This window comes from Miniopterus schreibersii (genome assembly GCF_964146895.1).
Source record: "Miniopterus schreibersii genome assembly, chromosome: 2".
Classification (NCBI taxonomy): Eukaryota; Metazoa; Chordata; class Mammalia; order Chiroptera; family Miniopteridae; genus Miniopterus; species Miniopterus schreibersii.
Genome location: NC_138102.1, coordinates 157880750 through 157895400, shown reverse-complemented (window position 1 = coordinate 157895400; position 14651 = coordinate 157880750). Strand labels below are relative to the sequence as shown.

Genomic DNA, 14651 nt, shown 5'->3' with positions numbered 1-14651 from the left:
CATGATGGAAGAGAGAAATGTGAGGGCCAATGACAATGTTATGTTCCAGAAGAGACAGAGCTGATTGTTTTAAGGATTAGTTAAGAGCACTTAGTAGAGGATGTGGTGATACCAAGAAGCTAGAATAGGTTCATTAAGAAAAGCAATGTTAGCCCTGCCGGGCATGGCTCAGCGGTTCAGCATTGACCTAGGATTCAGGCTTTTGGGGTTCGATTCCCAGTCAGGGCCCATGCCCGGGTTGCGGGCTCGATCCCCAGTCGGGGGCCTGCAGGAGGCAGCCGATCAATGACTCTCATCATTGATGTTTCTATCTCTCTCTCCCTTTCCCTTCCTCTCTCTGAAATCAATAAAGATATATTAAAAAAAAGGAAGGCAATGTTATAATAACCTCAGTTTCTCTTTCCTACAGAAATTGGAATGCAGACCAGAGAAGCTGAGTGGCCGTTATGTGTTGGACTTAGCTCAGCCTTAGCTTATGTTCCCACCGATACCCTGTCATCATGATGGAGAAATTGCCCAGGACCCCGAAAGACAGAGTGGAGTGGAGTGGGAAGAGGAGATTAACAATAGTTATCTTTAAATATCTTAAGAATCTCCCTGTTTAAAATCAATCAAGACCTGGTATTTGTGAAAAAGAGAATTTGGCCACATGCAGTCGAGAGAGAGAACACCAACCATTGGCTGTAAATTATCTGGTGGGAGACGGCAGACCACTGAAGGACGCGCTCTGCCAGTCAGAGCTGTCTCCCCATTGCGTGGGCTGCCTCGGGATGTAAAAGATGCCGCCTCCCCGGAGGCTTCGATCCTGGCATATTAGAGATATGGAAGAGGTAATTCAGTGTCAGATTAAAGGTTCTTTTCACTTTCCTACAAACCTGCAATTCTAGGTCCTACTTTACTGGACTCCCTAAAACAAAATTTAAATATTTTGACAAATGTATAAAGCCATACATACTTTTTCTATTCACAATGATAATTTCTTGAAAAGTTATTAATTAAATTTCAAAGCTGAAAGGCACTGCATTTATAATTGAGAATTCTATAATCATTTCTTTAAATTCAAGAAAGATTATTCAAATTATGAAAAACACATGCCAAAAATATGGTTATTGAAATATATTTTATGAAGAGTTTGTCCAATAATGATCAGATTTACAGATTTAGATACTTTGTAAAACACATAGTTATAGGCCCAAATTCAAAATTAGATTTTAGTCCTTAAACAAGAAAACCACTGCTCTGTAGAAGTCCCTGAGCATGGGGGTGCAATGCACAGAAAACAAATTACTCACAATGAAAGTAGACATGAGTACCATCACGGGGAAACAGTGGCTCTTGTTTATTTGTCATGATGGTGCTTAGGTTGTGTACATGTGGCAGAGCGGAAGGCAGGAAAGGAAAATAAAACCTGAGTTTTCAAATGTTTGTACTGAGTTTTGAAATGTCTGTTTATGTGGTCAGCATTCGACCACAGTCTAAAAAATGACTTAGTTGTTATTTCAGACCAGGGCAGATATAGATACTGTGCACACTGAGTCAAATCAGACGGGTTAATGGGAGACAATCAGGGGGTCAACAGAGACAAATAATAGAATTCACAACCTACACTGGATGTCTGGCAGGCGGGAGGGCTGCTTAGATGCAAACACAAAACTGGAATATTGTCTGATAATAACTGTTCTATAAACAACGAGTAACTCAGTTACTGAGCTACGGAAATGTAGAGAATCATTCTCTTTAATTTTTCCTTTTCATGGATTAAAAACTATAAAACTGTCAGCATTCTTACATACGCAGCCTCAGTAGCCAGTAGTTACCTCAGTTAAAGAAATATAATTGGACTATTTTAAAGAGTTGTGGTTTGGATCAGAAATTCTGGGTCTGACAAGCAGAAGGAGGCACATCAGGGTTACAGTGCACTTTTCCATTTTCCATGGTAGTTTTGGAGGAAGGGAGGGAAATAATGTAGATTGGAACAGATATTTAAATCTCACATTAATGAACGCTAAAATTTCATGTTTTATTGGGGCTGCTGCGAGAAGCAAAAGAGATGATATTGAACATATCCTTTTGTCTTCCTAACTCATTCTCAGGTGAAGGCTCTGGTGCCTAGAAAGGGAGCAGAAACAGGAAAAATAAAGAACTGGGGGAAATATGCAAATTGTGGAGGTGGTGGTTGCTTAAATGAGATTTTTGTGACACTCAAGAAGCATACACTAAATAATACATGTGACCAATGCCGAGCACGAGCTAATCCAAGAGGCACGGGGTGACTTTTGCGAGCCTCCCCAGCGTGGTCCGTTAGCAAGGAGGCTGCAATTCTAGCCAGAGGACCTTGGTTTAAAAACCGATCTACTTGAATTGCTGTCATTTTCTCAAAATTCAGGGTTTGTTTTTTTTAAGTTTTAAAACAAAGATAAGCATACTGTTCTGCTTATATTGCAGTATATACAAGACTGAAATTTAATGTGAAAGGCACAAAAGCAATGTCAATAGCCGTGGCTACTCCCAGGACTCATGAGCAAGTGTTTCTTGTTTGATCTTCAGGGTGAGGAAGGGAGCAAGGAAGAAGGGAAGGAAAGGCCGTTCTTAAGAGGCCACTTTTAATATTAGAGATAAATAAAAACTCCAGTCCAACAACAAAAGTGATTCTTATTTTACTTAGGGAAAATTTAGAAAAATCAGAAATGTGGGGTCATATATGGAAATTTATAATCCTATTGCCTTGGCATAGCTATTGCTAATTCTTCTTCTAGTCTTTTATCTATCTACCATAGAAACTTAAAAATATCCAAGTGGTTCTTGGCATAGTGTTTTCAAACTTGCTTTATAGGGTGAGTACCAGAGGGAAGGGGGTGGGGGAGGTAAAGGAAGGTAAAGGGGGAATAAATGGTGATGGAAGGAGCCGTGACTTGGGGTGGGGGACACACAATACAATGTACAGATGATGGATTATAGAACTGTACACCTGAAACCTACATAATTTCATTAACCAATGTCACCCCAATACATTCAATAAAACTTAAAAAAGAAAGAATAGTATCATAAGCATATGCTCAGGCCTTTAAATGAAGAGACAGTTCCAGTCGTCAGAGCCGTGGGTGTCCATCTGAAAGCCCAGTTCGGCCTGCCCTGGGTGTCTCATTTTATTGGACCATCGCATGCTAACCCCTCTACCAGAATGATGTAAGAACACAAGACTCTCTTGTTTGAAAACACGCACAGCTTTTCTAGTCTTGGAAATTAAGCCATAAAAAGTTTACTGAAAAAAAAAAAAGAAAAACCTTTAAAAAGCTCCTTAAAAACTCACACCATAATTGCTCCCCACCACGCGTGGGCACTTGCTAGCTGCAAGTAGTGGCACTGTGACAAATGGAGCAAAACTGAAAGCAGGCTCTACTAAGAGAAAGAAAAAGTCTTCCACTGGCCATCTGTGAAAATAAGGCATGTGGCCATTAAATGCAGAGGCTGTAAATATACACAAACTCCATGAAGCAAATGGCAAGAAGGGACTAAACTTCAAGCTCAAACAAATCAAAATGTTTAACGCATAGTTACCACTGCTGGACGAAAACAGCTCTGATCTTTGCAGTCTGCACACTCGGCATGGATTTCAATTAAATACCCCCAAAAAGAAAAGAGGGAAATGAAAAGAAAGAAAGAAGAAAAAAGCCATCTGGAACAAAAGGCTATAGACAGTCTATACTCAATTTCTAGAAACAAACAGCCCCTTTAACTTGCACCAGCCTGTCGAGAATGTCGATTGGAATTATTGAAAGGCTGACATACAGAGTGATGGATGGGTGATGACATAATACCTGCCTTTTTGTCGTGGTCTTGGAGAACTGGCTGCTCTGTGCTGATAATATTCACTAAGGGGTTTTCCCCTCCCTCCCTGTCCCATAAGAAGTGTTCCCTAGCTAAGACACTCAGAATTAAGAAGGTTTTATGAATGAAAAACAAAGGAAAAGAAAACCTAAGGATCAAATGCCAACTTGCGCATACAAAGCTGGTCTAGATTTTCAAATCATCAGTTGCCTAGAAAGCATTTCCCCATCCATTTATATAAATTTGCAAAGTAGAGAGACTCCGATAATAAAAGGCGAGTAATCAAGACAAGATTTTGTGTACCTTTTAATTAAAGACTCCAAATAAATAATCATATGTGAAGTAGAGATTAAAAATAATATATACTCACTTTTATAAAGAGAAAATATCAATCATTTGTGTTATTTTAATTTGTTCCTAGGGAAATTCTAGCCAGTGGGATTAAAAGTTTAGGGGACTTTTTTAAAACATGCACACACACACAGACACACACACACACACACACACTCCCCTAGGAAAAGCTCCTGCTTGGCCGCACTCGCAATGATATCTCAGTTCCTCCCGAAGGGTTCTCCTAACAGGAGCTTCTCCTTCGTGAAGTCTTTCTCTAGCCATTGAAATGTCGTTTTAATTTGACTTCTCGAATGCAGTTTAGCCAAAGGCACCATCTACAGGAGCTATCCGTGAATCACTGATTCACTGAAGACCCTTCCCCTGGAAGCAGAGGCGCGCCCCTCCCCATTCGCTGTCCCGGCCACGCGTGTAACGCGCAGTCTGAGCGGGGAGCACGGGTCGGTGGCGCCGAACGAGCCGCCGCGTGTCCGTTTGAGCGTTAGCGCTGCCGGCCCCTCCGTCAGGCGGCCAGCGGAGCACCGGGGAGAATGATGGATGTGAAATTATTACAGGGCTGCCATCCGATACACTTACTGCCATTTGTAACTAATGCTGGGACTGACACGCTTTTTTTCATTATTAAACATCCACATTAAGTCAACATTGGTCACTGTCATCTCATGTTTGGCACTCTGTTAAAGGGAGAGGAAAGGGGTGACACTGCAGCAAAGAGGAGGCTGTAATGGAAGAGTTTCCAAGGGCCAGGGTGAAAAAAAATTCACCCCTGTTTACGAACCAGTCGAGGTACACAGTCTGTAGTAAGGCTGCTTATGAATATGACTGACAAATGAGAAGAGAAACTGGTGTCATTACTGAGTACGTTATTACTTATAATATACATGTTATTCACCAAATTTTCCTCTCATTCTGTGGAAATCTGCAAAGAATTTTCACTGAACCTCATAAGGAGAAGTAAGATTTTCCCAGCTGTTCTGCTTTGTAGCCATAAAGGCATTCATAGCATGTGCAGGTGTTTAGATTTCAGGTACACCGTAGGCAATATCTGGTGAATAAATTGTCTACCTTCAGAAATGCATGCACACATTGGCTTTTTTATTTTGGGGAGTGACACCTATTTTATATCAGAAAAGCAATACAGAAGTTGGCCTTAGCATGTAGAGAGCATGTGTGTGAACACATATTTATTGATTCAACCTGTCACCAAGCATTGTTTTCTTTTGGACATGCTTGTATGTAATTTATTTATTCATTAAAATATTTTTTATTGATTTTTAGAGAGAGAGGAAGGGAGACGGAGAGAGAGAGATAAACATTGATTGGTTGCCTCCCGAGTGCACCCTGACCGGGGACCCACTTGACCTGGAATCGAACCAGCGACCTTTCGTTACATAGGATCACGCTCAACCAACTGAGCCACACTGGCCAGGGCAAGTAATTTAATTGTTTATGAACCACAGACAATTTATGAGGAAGGCCCTAAACATGAAATAGTGGAAGAGCAAAAGTAGAAGACAAATATGAAACAAAAAGCAGAGCAGTTTTGAGAGCTTTGATGTCATTTCTCTAATGTAGCTGAGGCTCCAATGGCCTTTTCCTACCCAGTAGCCACTCTGCTCCTTTTTTCCCTGCCAGTATAATCTTTGATCTTAAGATACCCCTTGATTTCAGGGAGGGCAGAATGGATCAGGGCTCTCGTTCAGTCCCAGGACATAATTCATGATCAATTTAAAGCAATCTCTCTTCCGTTAGCCAGTAATTGTCCTAAAGACGTGCATACAACCCAGCACTACCCAAAGGAGATGCCTGTGGAAGTCAGCTTGAGGGGTGCAGTGAAACATCCCCATGAGAATAACATACAAGACACCCCTATGTGAATGAAGACCGAACTTAGCGAAGAGAAAACGAATTCCCCTTCCTGGACCGCTTGCCTTCATGGGAGAGCTGTAGGTGCAGCCATGTTTTGTGACCCTAAGGGCAAAACCAACAGAACACAGAGATTTCAACCCTGACATCACTGAGCTGATAAACTGTGACCAGCCTTCTGCTCCTTACTTCATTATATGCTAAAACTTAATCCGTGTTGAAACTACTGTATTTAGGTTTCCTGAGACATGTAATGAAGTACGTCTCTAGCAGATACTATGGGAAAGGTCTCATCTTCCTAGGATAATGACATTGGGAGTGAGAGAAAAGCGCAGGAAAACTTCTGGTCTATTCTTCATTCCAACCCGGAGCACTGGGCTTCTGTTACATTTGTATTGCCGGCCAGAATCTCCTATTAGATATGGACACCTTCAAGGTCAGAGCCTGAGCATGCAGGTGATTGTATGGCCAAAGCGGCCAGTTGGATGTTAATGAAGTGAAGTGGGTGGTTCTTTTTACAAAACAGATGTACGAGGGTCTTCTTTCTGAGCCTTCCTACCTGAGCAGCTTATTTATTCACACATAGAACTAATCTGTAACCGGGCTGTGTGGTGAAAAGATAACATTATCTGAATATACAATCAGGCTATAATTAACCAGAGATGACAATTATAAATAACACTGTGTCCCAGAGTTTCCAAGAAACCTGACATACACAGTTCTTGGGTACGTTGAAACACTTCCAAGAAAAGTTAAGACATGAAAAAATCTTTTAGAAGTCTTCAATTAAAATGTGTTCCAGTAAAAATGGCTTTCATTACGTGTTTTAGTACATGTCACTGAAAAACATTCATCCCTTCTTCACACCGCTAATCGTTTTCACTGTCTGATTACAGCTCTTCAGAATTAAGACCTGCTAGTTGGGACAACTGTATTGGCCAGTGGAAACGCGAAGAAAAGTTAATGTGTATAAGGTTTGCTTGCTCAAGAAAGCAGATCTCCACCAGAGGATTCCAGTTATCCGGATCTCAGGTCATGCTGTCACCGTTGAGGCAGATAGAAAGCACACGGCTGAATTTCTTTCCCCCTTTTCCTTGCTCCCAGTTCCTTTCTATTTTTTTTATCTCCTTTATCACACCTACTCCTTACATTTCACATACCTTCTGGGTTTAAAAAGTTGGGAGTGTTGTTTTAGAGAGGAAAAAAGTCCTCATTTTGGGGTTCAAATGATATGAGACAATAATAGTGCAAATTATAAGAGGAAGTTATATATTCTGGTTGTCTTTCATTAAGAACTACGAAGCAAAATGTCAAACCAATTACTAATCTCTGTGCTTTGTAATGGCTAACGTTGGGCGATTATAAAAATCTATTAAAAAGGTAGGTACTAGGGAAATGCACAATACGTATAGTGATGACAATTTATTTTTAGTATTTTAATTTTTATTTATTTTTAAAAATATGTCTTTATTGATTTTAGAGCGAGGAAGGGAGAGGGAGAGAGAGAGAGAGAGAGAGAAAGATTGCTGGTGAGAGACTCATTGATCAGCTGTCCCCCACACACCCCCTACAGGGACTAAGCCCACAACCTGGGCATGTGCCCTGACCGGGAATCGAACCTCGATCTCCTGGATCATAGGTTGATGCTCAACCGCTGAGCCACGCAGCCAGACGTGATGTCACTTTATGTGGAAGGACAAGCATCCACTTTTGTCAACTTAGGTATATATAACTGATCTGATATGCTACCCAATATGGGGTCCTATTCAATCCCCACAGGTAGGCCTACAAATGTAAATATGCCATGATTAATACTCAAAATAATAATTTGACCTCAGCTCTAAACACTATAAAGGCAGAGGACATGTTTTCTTATTCAATATAGTACCTCAAGAACACAGCATCATCCCTAATACATAGTAGGTGCTAATGTTTAATAATTACTAAATATATAACATTGACGCCATCTCATTCTCATGAGCTGCACAGACAGATATCAATCATTGACACTTAGAAGTGACACCCAAGCCAGATCACCAAGAAAAGGCAGCGACAGTAATACCTGCTTCTAAGAGAGCTTCAACAGCCTCAGTTCATCCTCAGGGGTCAAGGGTCACGTAAGGCATGAACGAGCTCGGGTCCTGCTGAAGAGGTTGTCCTACACATCACAAGAGTTTGCCATGTTGCTACAATAAGGGACCTGCTTGCCTTCATATTTTAAGATTTTCACTTAAAACCCCATAAAACTATAAGGCTTTAATTGAAGACGTAGCTCAACTGCATTGAAAATGCGTGGTGAAGAGATTTGGGAGCCATAACCTTCTTGAGAACGAAGACATCTGAATTGGCCAGCAGATTTGGGCAGGTATCACTTCAAAAATAGTTAAAGAAAAAAAAAATCCTTATAATTCAACAAAAGAGAAAGGAAAATGAAAAAGCAGCAAAGTCTGAGGGTGGAGGTGGAACGGGAAGTGGAGATGAGGTCCCCTAACGGCGGACAACTGAGGACCCGAGTGGATGCAGGTGGTTCCACTCCCGGAACCGAATCAAAAGGCTGAGCCGAGGGGCGGGAGCCCGCGGGAAGTCACGCGTGGGAGCAGCTGATCTGTGTTAGAGGAGAGTGCGGCGCTGCGGCGGGGAGGCCCGGATTAGTGTATGTTCTACCATCGCCTTACAGCCCTCAGCACAACTCCTGCCCTCCGACGTGAACGACTGATCTGTAACCAGCACTAAGCCGCACGCTGCTTAGGGGCCCAGGAGCTTCACGAAGATGAATTTCCATACCATCAGAGCGCTTTAATGGGCTCCCCGATCCAACCACAAGGCCTGTTTTGCAAGTACATAGAACTTAGGATGAAGGCTTCCTGTCCAAAAGGATTTGGTCGGTTGTCACTTGACAATTCCCAGCCAGCGCGGGGGAGGGGGGGAAGGTAGGTAGAGTTGTCTCTGCTTTGGAGGATTAAAAAAAAAAAGGTACAGATGCTTGCTGAATGCAACCAACTGCTGCATCCGCAGCTGAATTCAATGCGCTTAACAAATAACGGCAATTTAGCTACGCTTGCGAGGGATAGCTGGAGTCACTTTGCATTAGCATCTGGCCGAGTGTTAAACTCATTTCTACGCGGCGAGCAGAGGAAAAGGAATTTCTGTCCAAGCATCTCTTCAAGAATGCTTAAATATTTGAATATAAATTCCTCTAGGCTTGCTATCATTCCTCCCTGGAGCTGTCACTCCATCCTTCCTCTTGCCTTCTGGAAAAATGTTGGGCCCCCGCCGCCCCCGCCTGTCTCTGGTCTGAGACGGCGCGGGGCGATCGGCTGACCCATGTTTCCCTCTCCCCTCCAGAAACGGAGCAGGATGGAAACGGTTTCTGACCCATGTTTGGACCAGAAAAAAGTACGGTTGTGACAGGATTGTGCGCACATTTCACCTTCACTATGCAGATTGTGAGCTTCTTGGAGAGTATACGTCAAATTGTGCATAAAACCTGGGAAACCAGACACCTGTCCAGATGAGCAAGCTGCTCATTCTGTGCAATACTTTTGACTCCTGTTTCCCGCGATGATTAACCGTCCAGTTATTGCTAAGTAGCTGATCACTTTCCTTCCTATCTATGGCATCCATATAACTAGAGGATTATTGAAAGGAGACTCAATAACACTTTAAAATTTCAATTCAAAACATATTAAACATTCAAACATTACCAAAAGAAGCACATCACTTTGAGCTTTCTAGAACTTGTAATATTTTTCTGAATAAAATACAAATGTAACTTGGACAAAAAAGTTTAAAATTATTACATTTCAGATAATTTCAGAAGATTCACTTGGCATACGTAGAATAATAATTTCCAAGTTACAAAAATCACATATTTGCTTTATAATAAAGTCACATTTTCTGATTGTGCAGTCACCTAAAACTCGATAGGGCCTTGCATTAGAAACATATGACAAGCTCGGGATCCCGGATCCTAGGCTATGGACGCGGGTATCATCCAGGCTTACGCTGCTTAAAGAAGATTCAGCATTTTCAAATCCAGCTCATCCCCAAATACAAGTTAAGCATCTTTGTAAAGCAAAACGCTCACTCAGATATCTCGTGTCATTTCATTTTAATACAAATGGATGGCAGAAGAGATATTAACTGTCAATAAGGGGTAAAGATAGGACACGAGAGAATTACAACCCTGCCTGTTCTTGGCTGGTTTTGATTAGGATGGAGATTTCTGTATGGACAGAAGGAAAAGGGAGGTGAACCATTATTCTGAGACGACGCGAGGACGGAAAGACAATAGAGAAGACGAGCATTCAGGCAACTGAAGTGCTTCTGGAAAGGCAGCTACTTCTTGAACTCACCTTTTCGGTCCGGCAGTTATTGAGACTTAGACTATTCACAACAGCCACCTTCCCATCAAGCACCTGTTGCTCCCGCCGAAGTTGCTCCTTCATCTGCCGAGCTTCTTGGATCGCCTTGGTGACAGCATCATGGTCATTTAAATAACCTGAAGACGTGACAGAACAAAGGGTATGTTTTGGACAAATGCATGGAACCTTTAACCGTAACAATCACTTCTTTTTTGGGTAATGGCTAGTATCTGGCATATAGTCCTTTCTCAGTAGAATTTGTCCAAATGAATGAATGAATATGTAATTGACGATGACTGATTCACATAGTTGTACATGAACATGGTGCCAAACAGCTGTAATAAAAACATAATATTTAAGGGAAATATAGTTGTTTCCACACATTTGGAAAGAAGTCTAAAATATAGCTTTTAAAGAAACCCTTTTTAGTTATCTGAATATTTTGTAGTGCCAAAATAAAACCTGTCTTTGATTTTTTTTTTTTTTTTTTCATGTAAGGATTATGTGAATGTTACCACAGGATACAGATATCGATAATTACCACTGTAATTACTGACGCTATTATAGCATTCAAAAGGTCAACTTAAAGTTTATGTATAGCACTTTTAGGTTGTTATTTACAGAAAGAACAAATCATTACTAACTGACAAAGAATAGCATTTTGCCCCTGAATCCATTTATGGTGAAATAAACCGCAGGTGGCAGTGGTTTGCTATGGATACATACTTGCAACAGTTAAGAGGCTAAATTTCAAGTACAGAATGTAACCAAGTGCCTGTAATTGTTTGATTAAAAAAAAATTGTGGTTACTGGTAAGAATAGTCACATTTAATTCACACTCTTAATAAGATGGTCAAATGACCAGCCTGTATCTGCAGCTCTATAATCCAGAGTTAACAACAACAGCAAAAAAACCAGAACATTGCCAAAATATATCTTTTAAAGAATAATAAGTGTAAGGAACAAAACTAATTGTAATTTAACTTGAACACCAGGCATTTATTTATTTGATGTACGTTATTAGGATAATCTGCATGATCTTAAAGTAGAATACCAACGAGAAAAATTATTTTGCAAATATTGAAAGGAAAGCTAATACCTCATCTTTCGTTCTCTCTATCTTTTAACTAGGGCATAAAATGACATAAACGGAATCTATAATATGATATTGCCCAGAAAAGGGACTTGTTTGTGACATGAGGCTAAATCTAACCAGATCCATTGGTGAATTGTGACAGATGGAGGGACTGTGAGACAGAAGGCAGGCACTAATCACACATAAAATGACCGGCTTGCCTCAACATGTTCCGTGGATTCCAGCAAACTTTACACCCTAATCCATTTTTAGAACAAAAAACATCTGGGCCATAAATCCTCTAATCTGCCAAAACACGCTATTAAATCCCATGATTTGTTGAAAAACACTAAGATTAAAGAAAGGAAATATAAAATGGCTAACTGCCGTGTTAGGAAAGTGTTATTAATACTATTTCTTTGTCTCAATTATGAATGTTCTGGTACTAAAGAGCCTTGTCTAATCATGTCAGATTACACATCCTCGTTGTATAGCCAGGCTCTTCTATCTGATCTGCTGATTGCCAAAACACAGAGGAACTTGCTTGCTGCTTAAACATTTCTGTTGAAGAAGCTGATGGGAGATTAGCGCAGCGCTGCCCCCCCCCATGTGCAGGCCAGACCTCTCATCTGCAGGGGGGTGGTAAGTCCCAGCGCAGGCCACGCAAGAGGGAGCCTGGAGCGGGGCGGGAGCAGGCTGACAGCTGCGAGTACGGGAAACACAGCGTTTATTCTTGTATTATCACTCATTAACTATTGTATTACTGTCCATATGAAAAACTGACCTGAGGTCAGACCTGCGGGGTTAATATTTCCTATAACAGACGGTTGTTTTTTAACACTGTATCATCCTGGCTTGGACAGCCTTCTTGATATATGATTCTTGAACTATTGTGTTCATAAACACTACCGTTCTAGAAAGAAACGCAGCTCTTACATGGCAGCGGTGGTCATGGGGTATGTTCATGTGGTAACATCCTAAGAGGACCAGCTTGATTTTCCTGCCCTCTGACCCCCGTTACGTACAACCTGGCTTCACGCACTTCTGCGGCCCATTTAGCTTCTCCAGAGCACAGATACATGTGAAATGGTTTGGCACATGGCACTGAATACAAGTACGATTTCTTTATGCTTTTTAGGAGCTGCCAAGATAACGTTGTGAAGGAAAAATAATTAATATAGATACAAAAGGAATGCAAGTGGTTACAGGGTAAGTGACTGACAGGCGTGTGTTCTGTGACGGCTGGTTCCAAGCTGAGGTGCGTGTTCACGCGCAGGTGGAGATAGGTGTCCGCTTTCTTGCTTTTAGAGACTCTTGAGTTTTAGTTTTATTGCTATATGGAATTCTAACATTTGTACCTCTTGTGTGAAATCATAAAAGCCATTTGTACACTATACAATGAATCCGAATGGGACTGTTTGGTGGTTCTTTACGTTTTGTTTTAATCGCAGTCACCAAAGCTCCAGTCTTGCTGACTCCCTCTCTCTTGGCAGATGGCCTGGCCTCTGATTTTGAGAAGACCCGTAGGGATGAGCTTTCGCCTTCCTGCTCCCACCCGAGCCCTGGCCCATTCTCACCCAGGCCAGCTTCAAACCTGCCTGCCTTGATGCCTCTTCCTGCTCCAGTGAAAAGGGTGCCTGAGCTCACTTAAGGCAAAGCCCTTACACTCCTACTCCTGTTCCAGGTGCCCATCCCTCGCCGTCTGTTACTCTCACATTTGTCATCTATCTGCTCTTCTCTCCCATCTCCACCATCTCAACTTGTAAATACCTAAGGTTCTCCTCCGAAACAGGCACATAAAGTCTCTCTCTCAACTACGTGTTGCCCCCTTGTTCCAGTTCTGTCTCTCTCTTGACCTTCTGAGTCAAGCTCCCCAAAGACTCACACTCTCCCACCCTTCCTCACTCTCCTTGGTTCTGCTTCCTGTGTCCTTTCAGTTGCCAATCCGAGGGGCATTTCCCAGTCCCTGCAGACTCACGGCACTGACCGTGGCCTCGCCGAACCCCCTTCCTTCCTTGCTTCTCCCCAGAGCACTGGATCCCCTCTTCGCTCTGACTCCTACATCTTCATATCCTTTCCTGGGACGCTTTCCTCACCTGCTCTTTAGATTTTGCTGCAGGGTTTCAGTCCTCGGAAGTATGTGTTTTAGAGTTGGATGAGTCTGAACTAAAACCCTAGCTTGCCACTGACTAGCTGCATAAATTGCAATGTTGTTTCACTTTTCTAAGTCTCAGTGGTCTCATGGGCTAAATGGGGACAACACTGACCAGACAACACCAATGTTGTGAAGATTAAGTGAATTAGTCTAGTTTTTCCTATCACAAGTGGTCTCTGACAGTTATTTAGGGGCTGGTAGTTTATTTGCCCAATAGCATTAGTGAAATGGGGAAAATTTGGGCATTGGGCTCAGATGGATCTGGGTTTTTAATTCTCAGAAAGTATGATATTTGACAAATTATAATGATCTCACTGAGTTTCCATTTCCCTCACCTGTAAAATAAATGTAAGCTCAAAGGAAGAATTACATAAAATAACACACATGAAGGTTTTTGTGACACTTGGTACCTGAGGAGACAGTAGAATATGGTATTTCCTTCTGCTTTCATTTCCCATCCATGCCTACCCTCAGCGGTCTTGTCACATGGCTTTAATCACTATGGTAAAGTCTGTGAGGAGATGTCATTTCTTGTTGGTAGAGAGGTTCAGAGTCCATCACAGTCCAAAAAGGCCCAAAATGATCACCTGATACATTTTTTTCTTCCTTCATTAATTAGTTGGACAGCAATTGTATCTAAAGGCGGGATGGGAAGGCAGGCCTGTGTTTAGGAGAGGTTTAGTGAGCCTCAGGCTTGGGAGGGAAATGAGAGGCAAAGGCCAGTATGGCTCCAGTTGGCATCTCAGGTGAGATGTGGAAACCCAGGTTAGGAATCATGACCATACTTGCCCGATTCTGTAACCTTATAAAATATACCACAAATGGATGTTTTGTGTCTCAGTGTTGCTTCTTCACCATTACCAACAAAATTCTCAAAATTAAAATATTTTATATATTTTCAGGGGCAGAAAAAATGGACAAATTTGCAAGTCCAATCTTAGAAAAAAGGTGAGTAATGGCTGCTCCACAATTAAAAAAAAAAGCAACTTTGAAAGGTAGAAGGAAAACCAGG

At 41.7% G+C, this 14651-nt stretch overlaps 1 protein-coding gene across 4 annotated transcripts in view; it reads right to left on the bottom strand.

Annotated features, from left to right (window-relative positions):
* Positions 1-14651, bottom strand: part of SOX5 (SRY-box transcription factor 5) — an 891887-nt gene that overhangs the window by 17112 nt on the left and 860124 nt on the right. For all 4 annotated transcript variants that reach the window (XM_081129463.1, XM_081129465.1, XM_081129464.1 and 1 more), the window contains one exon: positions 10401-10546. In XM_081129463.1, coding sequence (XP_080985589.1) covers positions 10401-10546 — 146 coding nt within the window. The remainder of the gene's footprint in view (positions 1-10400; positions 10547-14651) is intronic.